Here is a 21,978-nt window from a genome sequence, read left to right as displayed (position 1 = left end):
TATAAGTGGAATCATACAGTATTTGTCCTTTTGTGTCTGGCTTATTTCACTTAGCATAATGTCTTCAGAGTTCATCTATATTGTAACATGTGTCAGGATTTCCTTTTTTTTTTTTTTTGACCTCTCCTCGAGGCTTGTGGAATCTTAGTTCCCTGACTAGGGATTGAACCCAGGCCCTCGGCAGTGAAAACGCCAAGTCCTAACCACTGGACCTCCAGGGAATTCCCAGGATTTCCTTATTTTTTAAGGCTGAATACTATTCTGTTGTATGCATACATTATGTTTGCTTATTCATTCATCCATCAATGGACACTTGGGTTGCTTCTGTCTTTTGGCTATTGTGAATAATGCTGCTATGAACATGGGTGTGCAAATATCTGTTCAAGTCCCTGCTTTCAATTCTTTTGTGTATATACCCAGAAGTGGAACTGTCCATGATATTAAAAAAATTATGTATATAACTGAATATGACCAAAATGGGTGGATAGTACAGAGAGTCCCTATAAACCCCCTCTTCTTCAGGGGCACTTTCCCATTATTAACATCTTGCATTAGTGTGGTACATTTGTTACAACTGATGAATATATATTGATACATTATTATTAACTTAAGTTCATGGTTTAATATTAGGCTTCCGCTCTTTGTGTTGTACAGTTCTATGGGTTTTGACAAATGCAAGATGTTATCACATGACATTTCATGTAACGTCGTTGCAGTATCATACAGAATAATTTCATTGCCCTAAAATCCCCTGTATTCCACCCATTCATTCCCCCCTCCCTCCTGCTGAGCTCCTGATAACAACTGATCATTTTACTGTGTCTACAGTTTCTGGCTTTTTAAAATAAATTTATTTATTTTATTTTTGGCTGTGTTGGGTCTTTGTTGCTGCGCGCGGGCTTTTCTCTAGTTGCGGTGAGCGGGGGCTGTACTTCGTTGCGGTGCGCGGGCTTCTCATTGCGGTGGCTTCTCTTGTTGCGGAGCATGGGCTCTAGGCGCGTGGGCTTCAGTAGTTGTGGCACGTGGGCTCAGTAGTTGTGGCATGCGGGCTCTAGAGCTCAGGCTCAGTAGTTGTGGCGCACGGGCTTAGTTGCTCCGCGGCATGTGGGATCGTCCCGGACCAGGGCTCAAACCCGTGTCCCCTGCATTGGCAGGCGGGTTCTTAACCACTGCGCCACCAGGGAAGCCCCGTGTCTGTAGTTTTGCCTTTTCCAGAATGTCATATGGTTTGGATCATGCAGTATTCTAGGCTTTCAGACTGGTCTCTTTCACTTAGCATTATGCCTTTACATTTCCTCTGTGTCTTTTCTTGGCTTGATAGCTCATTTCTTTTTATTGCTGAATAATATTTCATCGTATGAAAGTACCACAGTTTGTTTATCCATTCATCTATTGAAGGACATCTTGGTCTAGTTTTTGGCAGTTATGAGTAAGCTCCTATAAATATTCATGTGCAGGTTTTTGTGTGGACATACGTTTTCAGCTTTCTTGGGTAAATACCTAGGAGCATGATTGCTGGATCGTGTGATAAGGGTATCTTTAGCTTTGTAAGAAACTGCCTGTCCAATTTTGCATTCCCAATAATTTTAAAATTATATATCCTAGCACCCTAAATGTACTTAAAAAATAAATCTTTGTCAGACTGTTCTGTAAAATTAAACCGCATCTATAACTTTAATGAAGTTATATTCTAATTGTTGCTTTTGTTGGCTGTCTTTCTTAGCATTATACTTCTTTATATGTTTTGAAGTTTTGATTTACAGACTCATTTGAGGGTGAGTACTTTTGCTTTTGTTTCTCTTATTTCTGTGCTCACCCTTCTCTGTGTGGTGATGTTTCAGGTGCTTCCACTTATTGACTGGACTCTAGTCAAGAAATCAGATATGATAATGGTCGGGGTCCTGCTCTTTGAGGTAATTGGGGCTATTTTAGATCCACTCACAGAGTGTGTGAATGTCTTGGTTCATTTCCTGGTCATGAGGCTGTGTTTTTATCTTCTCACTTTTCAGAGCCCAGAACACCACATAAGCCATAGTTCTAGGCAGAGACTGACAGCGGTACTTTTTCACTTCCTTTCAGCTCTAGCCTCATCCTTGGCTTTAAGCAGTGAATCTGGCTCAGATGTCTCCTCTTTCTCCACCTCCTTCACTCTGTGTCACTGTTGCCCTGAAGGAAGTATACGCCTGCTTCTTGACTCAGAGTCCAGCAAGCCTGTAGCTTCAGTCCTGCTCGCAGTTTTGTGTATCTGTTCTGTTTCTGATCCAAGTGGAGGGTTGTCTTGTTTTTGAGCCTTTTTAGTAACTTAAAAAATATATTTAAAAATATCTATTACTGTGTATTTGGAGCAGAGGGGATGCATCGAAGTGTTTACTTACTGGGCTGCTTTGACTAGAAGACTTAAGTGACCAGGCTTCTTTCTAAACTTGATACCACTTATCCTGTTTTCTGTGTTATTGCAATGCCTAGACCCTCCAGTGCAAAAGTTGAATAGCAGTGATGATAATGGGCATTTTTCCTGAATGGGAATGCTTCTAGTGTTTCACTGTTAGATATGGTATTTACTAAAGGTTTCTGGTAGGTGTCTTTTGTCAACTTAAGGAAGTTTCCTTCTATTCTTGGTTTATATTTTTACTGGGTGTTGAATTTTATTGCTTTTTGGCATTTGTTGAAATTATCATTGATTTCTCTTTAATATGTTAAGAGTAGGACAGACCTTTCTGAGTTGTAGATAACTGAGAGAAACAGATATATTGTATTTGATTTACTTGTTAATACATTTTTAACAACCAAAAAATGAACTTTTAAAGAAAACACATTTTGATCTTGAATTTTTGTATATTAACAATATTATGTATAAGCTATATAATATTATATATATATATATATGCTATATATTACGGCATTTTAGCAATAATCAGGTTTGGACCAAATATTCCTGTAACTAAGCCTCACTATAATCAAATAGTGTTCAGTAAAAAAAATTTTTTTTAGGGGGGAGTAACTTTAGGGACTCTATAAGGACTTTTTCAGTCCCTAACCATTCAAGCTTCTTCCTGGCTTCTTTTTCTAGACTCTTTACTCCCTCCTTTTAATTTTTATCTCTGTTTGCTCTGTCTCCTCTTGCCAGAGAGAGACTTTCTTCTGCAAGTAATAACAACTGTTATTTAGTGTGAGGTTACTGTATTCAAGAGATTTTCATAGATAATGGCTACACTGTAATCTTTACCACTGTGGAAACTAGGTATGGTATCTCCAGTGTTTGGGTGAGGAAATTGAGCTCGGAGAAGTTAAAACTTGTTTAGGGCCACACAGCTAATCAGTGACAGGAGTGATACTTGAACCAGGTCCGACTTGAAAGCCCATATTCTTTCTACATGCTCTCTCTAAACAAGACTTTTATGTTCCAAGTTCAACTTGGGTTTTGTTTTTTTGGCTTACCGACATGATTCCTGAGCGTGGTGATAGGACCACTTTGTGTCTCCAATATGATTTGCGTGAAAATTTTCCTTTAGTCAGGTACTTCATTGCTTTTTACCGGTGTGACGTTTTACATGTTCTTGAGCAGTTTCTTAAAATGACTAAACCTTTTTTAACTGCACAAACAAAAATAGAATAAATAGTGTCATGGTTAAGCATGTGGGCTCCGGAGTAAACTATGTTGCTTGGACCTTGAGTTTATTTTCCTTTAACTTTTTAAATATTGTGAAATATTGTTCCTCAAAAAGGTATAGAGAATAAAAATTGTGAATACCTGTGTACACACCACTTAACTTAAGACCCTAGCTCCTTTTAAAGTTGAACCCCTACTCCTTCCCATATGTATTCTCCTCCCCTTCTGAGGGAACCTCTATTCTCCATTTGATGCTTTTCATTCTTGTACATATTTTCATACTTTTATTACATATGTAAGTAGCCCTAAAATGTATATTATTGTTTTGCATTAAAAAAACCCTTTATATTAACAGTATTCATTATATCTTTTTATAACTTTATTTTTTTTTCTCTCAGTATTGTGAGACTCATCCATATGGATATATGTAGCTCTAGTGCATTTATTTTCTTGACTGAATAGGATTCTGTTATTGGGCTATATCATAGTTTACTTTTATGTTTTCCTGTGAGTTGACAATAGTGTGTTCTGATTTTTTTTGTTACTACAAATAATGCTGCTATGAGTATTCTTGTCACGTCTCTTTGTCTACACATGCATGTCTTTTAGAGTGTGTACTAGGAGTAAACTACTGGTATGTGTGCCATGCACATCTTCAACTTCCGTGTGTATTGCTAAATTCCACTCTGAAGTAGTTTTCCAATTAACATTCACACCAGCGATGTGTGGCTTCTGTTCCTTCCCTGCCTTGTCAACCCTTGGTGTTTTAGGCTTCATAATTTTTGCAAATCTGCTGGGTGTACCATGCAATCTTATTTTTATATTAATCTTACATGTTTTTTTGATTACTAATGAGTTTGAACATTGCTCCATGTTTTTATTGGCTCTTAAGTTTTCCTCTTCTGTGATTTGCTGGTTTTCATCATTTACTTGTTCTGTTGTGTTGTCTTTTTCAGATTGATTTATAATTTTAAAATACATTTTGGACGCTAATATTTCACATAGATGGCTTCAAATTTCTTTTTCCAGTTTGTGGCTTCTCTTTTAAAACTTTTAAAAAAAAATAGGATCTTTTTGGTGCACTTAAGTTTTGGGTTTGTGGTTTTAATTTATTGTTTATGAAATCTTACCTGCAGACCACAGGCAGAAAAATTATCCTAGTGTCTTCACATATAGAAAGGTGGTATAATGGACCAGGAGTTAGGGGTTCTGGGTTTCTATTTCCATGCCTTTATTGTGAAGTACAACTATAGCCTGAGACTAGACATTTTATTTATTTGGTTGTGCAAAATATGAGACCTGGGTATTTCTTTTTTTATTTTTTAAATTAATTAATTTATTTATTTTTGGCTGTGTTGGGTCTTCACCTCTGTGCGAGGGCCCTCTAGTTGCGGCAAGCGGGGGCCACTCTTCATCGCGGTGCGTGGGCCTCTCGCTATCGTGGCCTCTCTTGTTGCGGAGCACAGGCTCCAGACGCGCAGGCTCAGTAGTTGTGGCTCACAGGCCTAGTTGCTCCGCGGCATGTGGGATCTTCCCGGACCAGGGCTCGAACCCGTGTGCCCTGCATTAGCAGGCAGATTCTCAACCACTGCGCCACCAGGGAAGCCCGCGACCTGGGTATTTCTAAGCCCTTACGTTCTGATTCTCCATTGCTTTGCCTGTGGTTTTTGTAGCTCATAATTAATCATTACTACCAACATGTTAACTGAAATTAAAGATATGAGAACTTAGAAATGAAATTTTGTTAACATCCCGGATTTTGGTATGAAGGCTGCATGCTGCGTATGTGCTCAAAAAGAAATACAAGTAATTTGATTTAGGTTGGAATACATTTAATTGGTCTTATTTTTTTCACTAATTCCAAAGTCATTTGAAAAAGTAATTCTTATGTATCTTTTAAAAAAACACTTTAGGGTTTTTTTTTTAACTATAACTGTAGAAATAACTAACAAGGATACTTTTTTCCTGAAATATGACTATGAAAACTAAAGCTTAGTGTCATTTCAAGAATGTACCCTTTTCTTTATTGTTCATGTTTTTATAAATTTATTTATTTTATTTATTTATTATACTTGGCTGCGTTGGGTCTTCGTTGCTGCACGCGGGCTTTCTCTAGTTGTGGCGAGTGGCAGCTACTCTTCGTTGACGTGCGCGGGCTTCTCATTGCGGTGGCTTCTCTTGTTGCGGAGCATGGGCTCTAGGCGCGTGGGCTTCAGTAGTTGTGACACATGGGCTTCAGTAGTTGTGGCTCGCGGGCTCTAGAGCGCAGGCTCAGTAGTTGTGGCGCATGGGCTTAGTTGCTCCGTGGCATGTGGGATCTTCCTGGACCAGGGTTCGAACCCATGTCCCCTGCATTGGCAGGCAGATTCTTAACCACTGAGCCACCAGGGAAGCCCAGTTCATATGGTTTTAATATTTGCCTATTAGGTAAGTAGTTTAGTATCTTTGCTTAGAACTAAAACTTCCTCTTTATGAACTAAGCAGCCCATGGCAGGTTTTAGGAAAAACTATGAGGTTTGTCTTTAACAGACTAGAGGTGTCTGTTTCTCCTTTTTGTGCCTTACTTTCCCCCAGTTTTCTTCCTTCCTTCCTTCCTCCCTCCCTTCCTTCCTTCCTTCCTTCCTTTCTTTTTTCTCTTGGCTGCGGCATGTGACTTGCAGGATCTCAGTTCCCTGATCAGCGATTGAACCCGGGCCATGGCAGTGAAAGTGCTGAGTCCTAACCACTAGACCACCAGGGAACTCTCTCTCCCCAATTTTCTTATATCTATTTTCTGATTCCTTGGGCACACTGCATTTCTAGCTCTTTTACCGCCTTTCAATTTTGTTAAAACCCTTTCTCTATTCCAGATTTTTTTTTTTTTTTTTTGGCTGCGTTGGGTCTTTGTTGCTGCGCGTGGGCTTTCTCTAGTTGCGGCGAGCGGGGGCTACTCTTCGTTGCGGTGTGCGGGCTTCTCATTGCGGTGGCTTCTCTTGTTGCAGAGCACGGACTCTAGGCGCGTGGGCTTCAGTAGCTGTGGCACACGGTCTCAGTATTTGTGGCTCACGGGCTCTAGAGCGCAGGCTCAGCAGTTGTGGTGCACGGGCTTAGTTGCTCCGCGGCATGTGGGATCCTCCCGGACCGGGGCTCGAACCCGTGTCCCCTGCATTGGGAGGCAGATTCTTTTTTTTTTTTTTTTTTCTTTAAATATTACTCTTTTGTTCTTCTTACTTACTTTATTTATTTATTTATTTATTTATGGCTGCGTTGGGTCTTCGTTGCTGTGTGCGGGCTTTCTCTAGGTGCGGGCCTTTCTCTAGTTGCGGTGAGTGGGGGCTGCTCTTCGTTGCGGTGCATGGGCTTCTCACTGCGGTGGCTTCTCTTGTTGCGGAGCATGGGCTCTAGGCACGCGGGCTTCAGTAGTTGTGGCGCATGGACTTAGTTGCTCCGCTGCATGTGGGATCTTCCCAGACCAGGATCGAACCCGTGTCCCCTGCTTTGGCAGGCGGATTCTTAACCACTGTGCCACCAGGGAAGTCCCGGCAGGCAGATTCTTAACCACTGCACCACCAGGGAAGTCCCTCTATTCCAGATTTAAAATGTTGTAAGTGATTGATAAAAGAGTATTTTCTCTTCTTCCAGCTCTATATTTTTATACTCTTAAATCAGAAAAACTGTAAATTAAGAAAAAAGAGTCTTGCCAATAGAATTCTAGTCTAGGCATCCATCATTCAAGAGGGTAGTTACATAATAACATCAATAATAATAATAATAATAATGACAGCTAACATTTATTAGGCTCTTATTTTGTGCCAGGCATTGTGCTAAATGCTTTACATAATTTATTTAACAGTTACCACAGGGGATTCCTGGTTAGGACTATGTGCTTCCACTGCAGGGGGCCTGGGTTTGATCCCTGGTTGGGGAACTAGATCCTGCAAGCTGCCAGTCGTGGCCAAAAAATCAAAAACACCAGTTACCACAGCCCTGGGAGGTTATATTTGCTCTTCAGAGCTCTGTGTAGTAATGGAGTGCCGTCACTGAATATTTTTTATTGGAACCTAGAGAACTTTTTCAGATTTGCAAAATCAAACAAACAAACCAAAAAACCCAATCTCTAGGGCTTTACCAACGTTTACTTTCCCTGGCTTTTTTTTTTTTTTTAATCTGAAAGAGAAGAGAAAAGAAAAGAAGTATTAGGGGAAGGATAGTTGAGAATTTTCCTGAAATAAGCAAGGAAGTTAGTTCTCTTTTAGGGAAGTTTGATTAGTTCCAGTTAAGAACTTGTTAGTGACAAGCACAGTGATCTCTGACTTCTTAATTTAAGGAGCATCCAGAGAAGAACAGACAGGAGTTTTGCTGGGAGAAGATGAACTTACCCAAGGAGTTTTGATACCTAGATGCTTTGAAGTAGCTGAGAGCTGGAAGTTAAGACATTAACAAAAAGATTCAAGGGAAGTGAGGGATACTTAACACTTAGGTGTAGTATAGAGACTTTCTGGAAACATTTCTAGAGCCTGCTTTCTTTCCTTTAGTCTTTTCTCTTTTTTTTTTTTTTTTTAAATTATTTATTTATTTATTTATTTATTTATTTATTTATTTATTTATGGCTGTGTTGGGTCTTCGTTTCTGTACGAGGGCTTTCTCTAGCTGTGGCAGGTGGGGGCCACTGTTCATTGCGGTGCGCGGGCCTCTCACTATCGCGGCCTCTCTTGTTGCGGAGCACAGGCTCCAGACACGCAGGCTCAGTAGTTGTGGCTCACGGGCCCAGTTGCTCCGCGGCATGTGGGATCCTCCCAGACCAGGGCTCGATCCCGTGTCCCCTGCACTGGCAGGCAGATTCTCAACCACTGCGCCACCAGGGAAGCCCTTTCCTTTAGTCTTTACTGTGGGATTTACTTAACTTCTGCCTGCAGACTTAGTCTAGCTCTGGAACACATTGCTTCCCTGACAGGGCTAATGAGGGTCCAGACGTTTTGTTGCACTAGCCTCCTGACCCTGTTTAACTGTGACCTACGGTCTGCGCAGCACCAGGGCTTGGGGACCTGTATTCTTTCCTCAGTCCTGGAGTCATCGTGTTTGCCCTGGAGGGGGTGATGTGGCACAGTGGAAAGAGAATAGGCTTTATTGTCAGATTGGTTGCCTACTCCACGAATTACTAGCTTTGGAATGTTAGGCCAAGTTAACTAACCACTTAGGCTCTAAATTTGCTCATCTGATTCTGCCATTCACATTCCTTATTTGCTCCTCAAGCCTAGCACAGTCTCATCTTTTCATTCTAGTTTAAGAGTAATGGTTTCCACAGTGGGAGGCGTGCAAAATGATCTTCTAGGCAGGGTATAACAAAAAAAAATGGGCAATTAACTTTACTAATATTTAAATCATAGTTTGACACTTTACTTCGTCTGTATGTCTGATGCTATACATCAGGTACGGAAAGTGAGGTAACCTGAAGGGAGGATCATGGGCACACCACAACCTGGAGGGGCCGACAGTGTGAGCCTCCTTATTTGTTTGCTTACATTCTATTTGGACATATTACAGTTAACCTCTACCTGGTTTAGGGGTCTTTCAGATTATATTATCTGATTTGCATGAAATGAACCTTGATGAATGAATAGACAAAGGGCTTAAAAAGATTCCTGCAAAGAATCTGCGGATTGAAGTTTCAGATTCAACTGAAGACTGAAGTGCTAATGCAAGGACACATGAACAGCAAGAAACAAGTGGAGCTGGTACTTCTATTTATGTTATGAGATTGTTTTCAGTCAAATGCAAAGTACAAAACAATAATGGTCTAAGCAGATTGAAAAGGAATCACTAAAAAAAAACCAAAAAAACCCTTAACATTGTTAAAAATACTATTTGATGTATGGGTTTATATATACCATTGAGTATATTCTGCCTTAAGGTATTTGCTTAATGATAGTATGAGGCTAATATGGTCAGTTGAGATATTTTAAAACGAAGCATTCCGAATATGAAGACAAACTTACTGAGCTTTTTTCAGTGATGATCATAGTTGTGTGCTAATTAATATCTTTTTTTTTTTTTTTGCCTGCGTCGGGTCTTGGTTGCAGCATGCGGGCTCTTCGTTGTGGCGTGCGGATTTCTCTCTAGTTGTGGCTCAAGGGTTTCTCTCTAGTTGTGGCACGCGGGCTCCAGAGCGTGTGGGCTCTGTAGTTTGCGGCACTTGGGCTCTAGTTGAGGCGCGCGGGCTTAGTTTCCCCACGGCATGTGGGATCTTAGTTCCCCGACCAGGGATCAATGCACGCCCCTGCATTGGAAGGCTGATTCTTTACCACTGGACTAAGAGAGGTCCCTGATTAATGTCTTAAAATTTTATTAACTTAATGATATATTTTTGGAAGTTTCTTTGGAGATTTCTTACTTCAGGAGTAAAAGACAAAAAGCCATAAACTTTTCTTCTTCCTGTATATGAAATAATGCATAGACAAAAATAACAATTTTAGTTTGGTGACAAACTAAAAATCCATCCTTTGTTAGCAAATACTGTCGGGATACTCGTAGAAGACGTTGCTGAGGCTTTGAAATAATAAATATTATACCAAATTATGGAGTTTGTGAGCGTTTCTGTATATTTGGATAAAAGTTCAGAGGTTATGGTTTTTGGTGTAGTCCATTTTAATAATAAAATGTATGGAGACCTGCCTCTTTAACCCTCCAGACCACTAAAGGAAAGGTTTACCAGAGAATATACTCTAATGACTTAAAATTTTATTATGAAATAGGGCATATAAAGCATAAAGAATAATACAGTGTACCCAGAACCCAGCCTAATAAATAAATCATAGCTAATAGAGTTGGTATTCCTCTGCAGTCACATTATTCTACTTCCATCTCCAGAGGAATTTGCTTTTCTGAATTTGGTGATGCATGTTTTATGTGCACTTGTAAAGAATTTGTATTTTGTCATTATTGGGTGGGTTGTTCCACAAATGTCAATTAGATCTAGTTGGCTGATGGTGAAGTTAAGTCCTTCCATATTCATCTTGACTTTCTACGTGTATTGATCATAGAAGAGTGTTGAAGTCTCCAAGTATAAGTGGATTTGTCTCTCCTTTCAGTTCTATCAGTTTTTGCTTATTTTAAAGCACTGTGGTTAGGTACAGAGAAATTTAAGATTATGTCTTATTAAAGAATTCTGTATGTTATAGGCCCAACAATACAATTTTATAGATATTGTTTTATCTATATTGTATTAAAAAGCAATTGTTTTTTAAGTCAGTTAAGAGAATAAAGGAGAAGAAATATGTAATTGTACTGTCTTTAAAAAAATAAACTTTACTTTTTTAGAACAGTTTTAGATTTACTGAAAAATTGAACAATAATAGTTTCTATATGTATCCTACACCCTGTTCCCTCTGTTATTAGCATCTTACATTAGTATGGTTCATTTCTTGCAGTTAATGAACCAGTGATGATACATTATTATTAACTAAAATCCATACTTTTTCAGATTTCCTTAGTGTTTACCTGATGGCCTTTTTCTGTTCCAGAATCCCATCTAGGATACCACATTACATTTAGTTGCCATCTCCTTAGACTTCTCTTGGGTTTGTCAGTTTCTTGGCTTTTTCTGGTCAAGTTTTTGATGAACCTTGACACTTTTGAGGAGTATTGGTCAGGTATTTTGTAAATTTTCCCTCAGTTGAGATTTGCCTGATGTTTTCCTCATGATTAGACTGGGTTTATGGGTTTTGGGGAGGAAGACCACAGAGGTAAAATGCCGTTTTCATCACATCGTGTCAAGGGTCCATACTGTCAACATAATTTATCACTATTGATGTTGTACTTGATCACCTAGCTGAGGTAGTGTTTATCAGGTTTCTCCACTGTCAAGTTATTTCCCCCTCCCCCTTCACCTCTTTGGAAGGAAGTCACTGTGTGCAGCTCACACTTAAGGAGGGAGGAGTTATGTTCCACCTTCTTCAGGGCAGAGTCTCCATGTAAATTATTTGGAATTTTTCTGTACAGGATATTTGTCGATTCTTCATTCTCATTTGTATCAGTATCAACTTAAGGATATTTAATACTACGTTATTTTGTTGCTGAAAGTTTTCCAACTTTGGCCATTGGGAGCTCTTTCAGTTAGCCTCTGTGTCCCTTTGATATACCCCTATCATATGGTTTTTTTCCTCCCAGGACTTCTTTACTTTCTATACTACAAGATGCTCCAGGCTCACTGTGTATAGTTCTTGCCTCAGGCATTTCTCCGAGGAGCCCTAGTTCCTTTTATTGAAGAATGGTATTATAAACAAAAATTTGGCCACTAAATGTGCTGATTGCTTTGGGATACTTTTGTTTCTAGGCCCTCTCAGTTGACAGAGCAAGGACATGTATATGTGTATACTAATGCATATACACATACCTACAAATGCTTTTATATGTAACTATCCATATATCTATATTGAGTTAACCATGAATGTATACTGATGTCTCCAATTGTAATCCATTCCATTACCACCTGGATCATTCTAGCTTCTCACCTTGCTTATCTGTAACCTCACACTTCACCATCTGCCATCTGTTTACTTAATTGTTCAGTTATGCATACATGCATAGCAGTATTAGAATTCTTAATCCATAACCTGTGGGAAACCAGAGTACAGTACTTATATATATTTTATTTTGTCTTTAGTTTTAACAGACTCTGTTCACTTCCAGAGTTACTTAGGTTACTATACTTTCCCCCCACCCTGTTCAGTGAGGTTGTTTCATATATTTGTAATACAGTTAGATTGTTTTGTTATATTCTCCATTTCATTCTGGGGTTCTCTGACCTCCTAAAGGATTAAAAAAATTTTTTTTACATACATTAAGGTTCACTCTGTGTTGTAATTTTCTTTTGGTTTTCACAAATGTGTAGTGTCAGTGTCCACCATTACAGTATCATACGGAAGTTTTACCACCCTAAAAATTCCCCTATGCTTCACCTATTCATTCCTCTTCCCTTCTTCCCAAATCTCTGGCAACCACTGATCATTTTACCATTTGTATTGTTTTGTTTTTTTCTAGAAGGTCATAAAATTGGAATCATATAGTATGTAGCCTTTTCAGACTGGCTTTTTTCACTTAGCATTACGCATTTAAGCTTCCAGTTTTTTCATGGCTTGATAGCTTATTTATTATTGCTGAACAATATTCCATTTATGAAAGTAGTAGTTTGTTTATTCACCTATTGAAGGGCATCTTGGTTGCTTTCAGTATTTGGCAGTTGTGAATAAAGCTGGTATAAACATTTGGGTGCAAGTTTTGTGTGAACATTTTCCACTCAGTTGGTTAAATACCTAGTGCAATTACTGAATTGTATGGTAAGGACTCTGATTAGTTTTGTAAGAGACAGCAAAACCGTTTTCCAACCAGGCTGTCTGTGCATTCCCACTAGCAATGGATGAGAGTTCCTGTTGCTCTACATTCTTGTCATCATTTGCTATTGACAGTTTTTTGGATTTTAGCCGTTCTAATAGATGTATAGTGGTATCTCGTTGTTTTACTTTGTAATTTCCTAATAACAAATGCAGTTGAACATCTTTTCATATGCTTACCATCCGTATAACTTCTTTGGTAAGGTATCTGTTCAGATCTTTTGATCATTAAATTTTTTTATTTTATTATTTTTTTTGGCTGCGTTGGGTCTTCATTGCTGTGCACGGGCTTTCTCTAGTTGCGGCTAGCGGGGGCTACTCTTCATTGCGGTGCACGGGCTTCTCATTGTGGTGGCTTCTCTTGTTGCGGAGCACGGGCTCTAGGTGCGCGGGCTTCAGTAGTTGTGGCACTCGGGGTGAGTAGTTGTGGCTCGCGGGCTCTAGAGCACAGTCTCAATAGTTGTGGCACACTGGCTTAGTTGCTCTGCGGCATGTGGGATCTTCCCACACCAGGGCTCGAACCCGTGTCCCCTGCATTGGCAGGTGGATTCTTAACCACTGCGCCACCAGGGAAGCCCTGATCATTTTAAAATTGGGCTGTTTTCTTATTGTTGAGTTTTAAGAGTTCTTTTCATAATTTGAATACAAGTTCTTCATCAGATATGTGTTTTGAAAATATTTCTTTCACTCTGGGGCTTGTCTTTTCATTCTGTTAATAGTATCTTTTGCAGAGCAGTTAATTTTGATAAGATGCAGCTTATCAATTTTTCCTTTCATGGATCGTGCATTTTTTCAGTTTGGCCTTGGGCTTAGGCCATTAAATAATCTTTTCTAGGAACCTAACAGTTTCAGCTCCTTTCAGATGGAAGAAACTTTGCTTACATTCTCATAGCTAGGACTCTGGTCTTCTTTCATTTTGTAGACTAAAGCTGTACTCTGGTTCTTCTTCGTTTTTTTAATTTTACTTTAAAGATGTTTATTGTTGCATTGTTCGTAGTAGTAGATAGTTGGAAATAATTGTCAACAGTCAAGGCTTGGATGAATGATCGTGATAAAATTCCATTCTGTCATTCAAAATTGTGGTTTTGAAGAGTATTCAGTGACATGGAAAGGTGTTCAAATATATTGTTGAAGTTTTTCCCCCAGCTTTTTTGAGCTATAATGACAAACAAAATTGTATATGTTTAAAGTGTACAACATAATTTGATAAATGTATACATTGTGCAGTGATTAGTGCAATTAAGTTAATTAGCTCATTCTTTTTTGTGTGTGGTGGTGGTGGTTTAAGATCTGCTCTCTTAGCAAATTTCAAATATACAGTAGAGTATTATCAACTATAGTCACCATGCTGTGGATTTGATGCCCAGGATTTATTCATCTTGTAACTGAAAAGTTTGTATGCTTTGTATTTTCCCGTTTCTCCCACCCCCAGCCCCTGGCAGCTACCAATCTACTCTGCTTCTACGATGAATTTGACTTTTTTTTGGTATTATTAGATTCCACATATGAGTGAGATTACATAGTATTTGTCTTTTCTCTGTCTGGCTTATTTCACTTTGTGTTCTGATTTTTTTTAATTGGGTGGAATGAAACCCCTAAGTAGGGTGATTAGGATCCTGTGAAGATCAAACACATTTAAATAAATGTACCTAGTGGATTTCACAGGATGAACCACAGGAAGAAGGGGTTGCAGAGTCCTGAGATCACGGCGTCAGAGAATTTTATTTGTGCATTCATGTGGACAAAGATTTTTGGCAGTTGAAATGGGAAAAAAGGGTGGATGTGAGAGTGATTATGAGGAAGGAAATGGCAGTATTTGAAATCAGAGTTAGTATGTGAAGTGAATGATAAGGAGGTGTTGGTTACTTCGAGATTGTGAGGCTCAGAAAAGTCCAAGTGCCAGGAGTCCAAGTGGAAGGAAGAAGAGAGATGTGTTTACATTCATGTAACTGTTGATCTTTAAAGTTATTATCAGGAAGACAAGGACATGTAATCAGGTGTGGTAGTAGGGTTAGATCTTTGTTGAGTGTGGACTGTTAAAATCATAATTACAAAGATGGAGGTATTAGTATCCATGGAGCACTGGGATGGAGTCATGCTAAGGCCTGGGGAAATCATTTATAGTAACCTTAATTTATGTGTACTCCATACATTTGGATTTTATGAAATCTGAACTATAAGCTTGGTTGAAATGAAAAGACTTAATATTTTAGTTTGAGTTCTACCAGAAGCTGACTCTTAGACAAGGATTTGCGTGCAAGTATTTTGTTTTGGAGGTTGTCCCTGCAAATATCAGCAGGGGACCGGGAGGTGAGATAGGGAAGGGAAGTTAGCAGATAAAGGTTTTGTTATCAAGCAAGTTACCACTGTGGGTGACAGAAGCTTATTCCCACTGGGGAACTCTAAGAGCCTGTGTAAAACATGTCCTCAGATTTATACTCTTTAAGGGGGCAAGGTAGGTAGAGTATATACCAACTAAATCAATCATTGGTTAAGACTGTTTCTAGGGAGTGGTAAATTTATAGCATTTCAGGCCTGTCATGCAAGGAACAAAATGGACTTCAGAGGTCAGAGCAAGCCTGGTTTCTCTGTTTAAACAAACAAACAGAAAATGCAGATGCTGTCAGTCAGTATGGAAGGATTCAGTAAAGGCCAGGAGATATGGGGAAGGGGAGCACCCTATTCACTGTTTCCTTAATACCTGCTCTGCAGTTCCAGCATCTCCAGTTCATTTTCTCTAGGCCACCAAAACCCGCATGCCCAGCTTAAATGAGCCAGTCTAGTGGCATATTAGGACTGGCGCCAGGTGTCCTTTTCAGAACGTTAAATCCTGGGTCATGGGATGAGTACCGCCATGTCAACAAACTTTGTCTTACTCTACACTTGGCTCAAGTTCAGCACTCTCAAGGTCCGTCCCCAGGTATGTTCTTCCAGTTCCTGTTAGTGCATATCGTCAGGTCCAGCAGCTGTTTTGATGAATCAGCCTTTTTCCATCCAAAGCAGGGACAGTACCTTCCCTTTCTGATGATGCAAGACTTGACCCTAGTTATTAGCGTAGAGGCAGTGAGGGAGGTAGGAACAGATCCTGAGGAGGGTCAGCATCTTTTGAGGCATGCATCTCAGATGAGAACTTTGCATAGTCTTTAGGCAGAGGAGACTGCCCTTGTAGCAAGAGCAGAGAGCCACTTCTTCAGGCCTATAGGGTTCAGGGGAATCTTGGCTGGACTATGAATTCAGTCTTCTTTGTTAAGCTGCCTACTTTCATCAACAGAATTTGAGCCTGATTTTTAACACAATCTGCTCTCAAGTTGTGGGAGCTGAGGGCTCCTTAAAAAGTGCTGCCATGGAGGTCTGTGGCTCTCATAACATGCTCTGAGTTGGTACTTGGCTGATTTAAGCCTTGACATTTTCTTTCTTCTGTGCATCCGTCCTACTTAACAAAAGCTCAACCATTTAATTGTCTTTAAAATTCCCAGTTCTCCTATCTCTCTCAAATGCTAAAGCTATTGCATAAGCCAATCATCTTCTTCTACCTGTGTCCCTTACTAGCTCCACCACATCATGAGTCTTAGTACTATCCATGCAGCAGCACACCAAGGGTTCTCACCAAGCTACTTACTACCAGCACTGGGATCCTTGTCATCTGTTGGCGAGTAATCCACTTAGAGAATTCATCTTGAAGGTCTGTTTTACAGGATCAGATCTGTCTTATTTTGGGTTACCCTAGAAGCAAACGCTCTATAAGGACTCAAGTGCAAATTAAAAAAACAAATTTTTTTTTTTTAGATCCTAGGAGATACTGGTAGAAGAGTGGAGAAGTAAGACAGAGAAGAGAAAGTAGCTAATAAAGGATTTCTTATCAGGCACCATGGGAAAGCCAGACGTGTAGTAATGCAATATCAATTACTATTGCTTTAGGTTGGGTTGGCATGCTTTTACTTAAAGGACCAGATGGTAATTATTTTAGACGTTACATGCCAGATGCTCTCTGTTGAAAACACTCGACTCTGCCATTGTAGCATGAGAGCATCCTTAGACAATACATAAATGAATAGGTGTGGCTGTGTTCCAGTAAAACTTTATTTGCAAAAACAGGTGGCAGGTCAGATCTGGTCCAGGTACTATAGTTTCTCTAGCTTGCTGACGCCTGCTTTACGTGTTCTCTTGCTCCCAATGCCACAGTAATCACACATGCAGATGTGGGCTCTGAAGTGGCATCGGCAGTACTTGTAGTTTAGTGGTCATCCAGATGATCTAAAATATGTTTATATTAATTTCTTTCAAGATTAATCTGGAAATAAAGGCAAAGTTTAGAAAACTGTAATGAAGAACTTAGGGATCTCCAGGAATTCATAATTCTACCTTGAGAAAAAGTGATTTAAAGAAATAGCAAAAGTAGAAGAAGTATATAATAAATGATATATATTATAAAGGACATTATGATTCTCTGTTTTAATCTGTGTTTAGCATTTAAAATTTGTATTACCCAGTGGGAGACCAAGTTTGGGGACAGGGAGGAGGCTTTTGAATATCTTCGTTTCTTTGTAATTATAGGCTCCTGGTACCAACTCTTGTTTTTTTCTCTAGGACCTAGATTTCATTAGATGTTTGCTGTTTCTGGTTGCTTTTTTTTTGGTCTTAACTTTCTTTCTGTTTAAAACTGTTTCCTCTTGGGGGCAAGTTGTTAGGTAACCATCATGTACGTTGAAGCCTATTTGGTAACATTTCAGTGATCTAGGAAAGGGATAGTTTTAATGATCAAAATATTAATTGCAGAATGTTAAGGAATATATTTACATTTTAAATTTTCTTTAGGATATATTTATAACTAAACTTTCAGCAGGCACTTTGCTTTAATAGATATGTAATTTGTGTAGTCACCATTTAATTCGTGATTCTAACATATTTGAGAATGTTATGTAAATCACTCCATGATTTACAGCAGTTTAATCTTCTTAGGGATATTTTGCTTATGCTATTTGTCTAGATAGTTTTTTCTTCATAGAGAAAGGTGAAGTTTGGCTGAGATGTCACAGATTTTGCATCAGTAGGGTCCATGCAATGGGCTATTGTGTTCTAGCTTTTTAAGCATAGAGATTTGAAAATATGCATCTAGAGGCAAAAATTATGAAAGAAGTTTAATGAAAGGGTTGGGATTCTACTCTACTGCTTCTGAGTTGTGTGTCCTTGAGCAAGTTAGTGTTCTTTTCTAGGCATCTGTTTCCTAATCTGTAAAATGGGGATAATAATAATAATAATGCCAGCACCCAGAGTTGTTGGGAGGATTAAATGAGATAATGCATGGAAAGAGTTTTTTTCTTAAACAAAGTGACTGGCATAGCCAAAGTCATGCGATTAAAAACTTACATTTAGGAGTTCTTTGAGTTTGTGGATGAATACCTTTTTTGTTTAATACTTTTTAGTATAAAAATAAAAGAGTCTCTTTATACCTTTTATGTGTAAGCTAATTATCCTGATATTCTTTATTATAGCTTTTCATTATAATTATTACCTAAATTATCTTTAGTAACATGTTTATCTATGTAAAGCAGTAGGAATATGGGGAAAATGTCTCAACTAATCCAGGACTCTGCAGAGAAAATAAAGTTAGAAATAAGACATGGCCCCATATTTTCAGCACAGGAAGCAAGTATATGAGCTCATTTAAGTATTGACTTTATAATATTTTAGAAGCTATCAAATAAAGGCACAACAGTTTGTTTTTTTCTGTATCGGGCTTCTACTTTATTTTTACTGATATCCTTTTAATGTGTGCATACACAGCTTGGTTTCCTGTACCTCTTCACAACAGACTGATAAGCACTTGGTGGAATTGTCAAATTACACATTGGTTTATTGTATCCTTCTTTGTCTCTAGGATGATTGAGGAAAGTGGGAACAAGCGGAAGACCATGGCAGAGAAGAGGCAGCTGTTCATAGAAATGCGTGAGTCTTGAGTGCTTCTGGAATTCTGTTTGTATGTGTGGGAATGGTTTTTTTTTTTTCCCTGATCAAGTCATAGCATTAATCAGAAGTTTTATGTTATAAGCTTTAGAAAGGGAAGAATGAGAGTTAAAGAATCGTGCAGTTGGAGGACACCAAGCCAGAGCATATATTTTAATTGAATTGACTTGAATTGCTTTCTTCAAGGTCATAAATAAAAAGGCAGAAATGTTACCTAAAATATCTGTGAGTTTAAGGCATGCCAGTCAATTTAGACTTCTTGCTGTAACTCCATTGTTACCATGAGATTGCAGGTGGTGATAAATAATTAATACATTATATTGTATAAATTACCTTACACTAGATAAAGATTCTAAGGTAGTGAGGACTAAGTGTTAGGAAACACTTAGAGCTGTAGGAGAAAGTAAAAGCAGGAATGTGTACTTTGGTATATTACTTTACTGTATACCCTTTGAAATCTTCTGTTAAAAAATTCTTATATTGATGTATTCTTATTTATTCTCATATATTCCTATATTCTTATATGTTTCTTATATGAAACTCAAATAAAGAAAAAGATGGCCAGGAAGAGTAGGGCAGTTCCCAGTATTTGAAGGATTGTTTTGCGATTACTTGTCTGTGTGACCTTGACCAAGTGACCTTGACCAGTGCGTTCACACTTGGTGGACCTCAAATTCCTTAGCCAGGAAATAAGGTTATTAGTCTGTACCAATGATTGTGAAACCTTTTAAAAGCACTGTGCTCCTTACAAGGACCTTCAACATGAGTGTCATAAAATTCGTTCTGCTTGGCTGAAGCCAGGCGGGGGAAGTAGGAGTCAGCTTGAGATGGCCCCTGAGGTAGTTGCAGAATCTAGAATTCTACCTACCACAGAGTGAAAATCAGCAGATCGAGTCTCAGAAGACCCTTCCAACTATCAAGCTATTTTAAGTCTTTAGAGTCTTAGTAACGGGAGGCAGAGTTTGACTCGACTCAGACCTACGTTGTCCTGCCAGGCATAGCCTAGATAACTGTTTGATAAAGGAGGCAAAGAAATTTTTGGCATTGGTTAGGCAGTCGGTCTGGGTGACCTTTAAGGACTTTTGTAGCTCTCAGTCTCTAACTGCTAGTCACCTAAGCCAGACACCTTGGAGTCACTTCTCTCCACCTCACCTTTCACCTCCTAGGAAGTGGCAGAGTGCAGCTGAGTGTTCCCTCAAAAGTGAGTCTTGAATCTGTCTGTTCCTCATACCATGATGGTGTTGAATCCAGGCTCTGCGGTCAGACTGCCTGGGTTTGGATCTAGGCTCCCTCACTTCCTGCCTGTATAACCTTGGGCAAGTTACCTTCTCTCTCTGTGCTACAGTTTCTTCATCCATAAAATGGGAATTGTACCTACTTCATAGAATTATCATGAAGATTAAATGAGATAATGTGACTAAAGCACTTAGCACATTCCTTTCCCAGAAAAGTAGGTATTTAATGTGGTTAGCTGTGTTTATTATTAATATTTTTATCCTTGTTACTTTTCTAAACTAATTGGTTTCTGATCCTTTCCTTCAGTCTTGACACTCTCAAATCGGTGATCTTTGATGCTGCCAGATTGAACCCAGATTTATTCTAGGTTACTTCCTTCTTAAATCCATTCAGGGCTTGTCATCACGGTCCTGAGAAAGCCCAAGCTCCTCAGCGTGCCAGACGAGGCCCTTCTGGACTCTTTCTTGGTTCCCAGTTTCCATCACATGCCTTGTGTGTCATTTCCCAGCAATTCTGAACTAGCTTTCCCCAAGATAGTGTTTTCCATGTCCCTGTGCTGTTGCTTATGGGGTTGCCTTCACCTTCATCTGGCTTGTTGTTCCTGCCTACCCTTCCAGACTCAGCAAAAGGGCCATCTTTTCATTTAATTTTTAACACATTTACTGAGAATCTGTTACATTCCAGGCACCATTCTAGGTGCTAGGGTTATAGGGGAGAACAAAACACAGTCCCTGACTTCACTCATACCACTTACATTTTAAAAGGGAAACCGACAAAAATGGAAACCAAATAAATAATAATTCCTCATACTAAGAATTACCTGGGGTGCACTCACATGAGCATGTGAGAGAGCATGACTGGGGTAGATATTTGAAGTAGAAATTGGGTATTCTGCAAAGAATTGGGTTTACTGATTAGTGAATGTTATCACTGACACACAAACTTCATATAAATTACCATTCTCTGTAACAGACTCAAGGATATGAACAGTCTGGGAGATGTTTGGTGGGTATGGCTTCTTGAGCCTCCTCTGTTTCTTCACAGGAGGAATTGCATTGGTGGCAATGGTACCTGCTATGGGAAGCCCCACTCTCATTTCCAACATCACCCCAAATCTCCGTTATAATTACTTTCTGAGGATGCAGAAATCACCATTTGCCAGCCTTATGACTTGGCCCTATCATGTAGGTGTTGGGTTGATTTTAGTATGTCAGTTTTGAATCCAATGATCTTTCTCCACTCTTTCATTAGTCTTAATGGTTAGTTTAGACTTCTGCTTAGGTAGGTAACTACATGTACCTCAGTTTTTAAAAAGACTTTATTTTTTTAGAGCAGTTTTCGGTTCATAGCCAAATTAAAGAGGAAGGAACAGAGCTATCTCATATATACCCCCCTGCCCTGACACATGCATGGTCTCCCCCACTATTAACATCCACACCAGAGTGGCACATCCATTACAACTGATGGACCTACATTGACACATCCTAATCACTCAAAGTCTATGGTTTACATTAGGGTTCATTCTTGGTGGTGTACATTCTGTGGAACTGCATTATTTTTAAAGAAAGACCATTTTGACTCTTATTTTTGCAATCCTTATACCTCTTTTTCATGACCTACTGTACTGGTTAGGACCTCAGATATTATATTTAAGAGTTGGGAGGATAGCAGGCATTCTTGTCTTGTTTTTGACTTGAATGGGAATGGATGTAATATTTCACTATTAAAATGATATTTGTTGTAGGTTTTGTACCCTTCATCAGGTGAAGGATCTACTTTTCTGTCCTAATTTACCAAGAG

The 21,978-nt window shown here is 39.1% G+C and overlaps 1 protein-coding gene across 11 annotated transcripts in view; it reads left to right on the top strand.

Moving 5' to 3' along the window:
• DTNB (dystrobrevin beta) overlaps positions 1-21,978 on the top strand; it is a 251,519-nt gene that overhangs the window by 4,189 nt on the left and 225,352 nt on the right. For all 11 annotated transcript variants that reach the window (XR_011076469.1, XM_068563945.1, XM_068563946.1 and 8 more), the window contains exon 2: positions 18,857-18,924. Coding sequence is in view for 10 of the 11 variants with exons in the window: in XM_068563945.1 (XP_068420046.1) it covers positions 18,858-18,924 (67 nt within the window). In the remaining variant the exon portion in view is untranslated. The remainder of the gene's footprint in view (positions 1-18,856; positions 18,925-21,978) is intronic.

The sequence above is a fragment of the Eschrichtius robustus genome, chromosome 15, assembly GCF_028021215.1.
Source record: "Eschrichtius robustus isolate mEscRob2 chromosome 15, mEscRob2.pri, whole genome shotgun sequence".
NCBI lineage: Eukaryota > Metazoa > Chordata > Mammalia > Artiodactyla > Eschrichtiidae > Eschrichtius > Eschrichtius robustus.
This window is presented reverse-complemented; position numbering and strand designations above follow the sequence as displayed.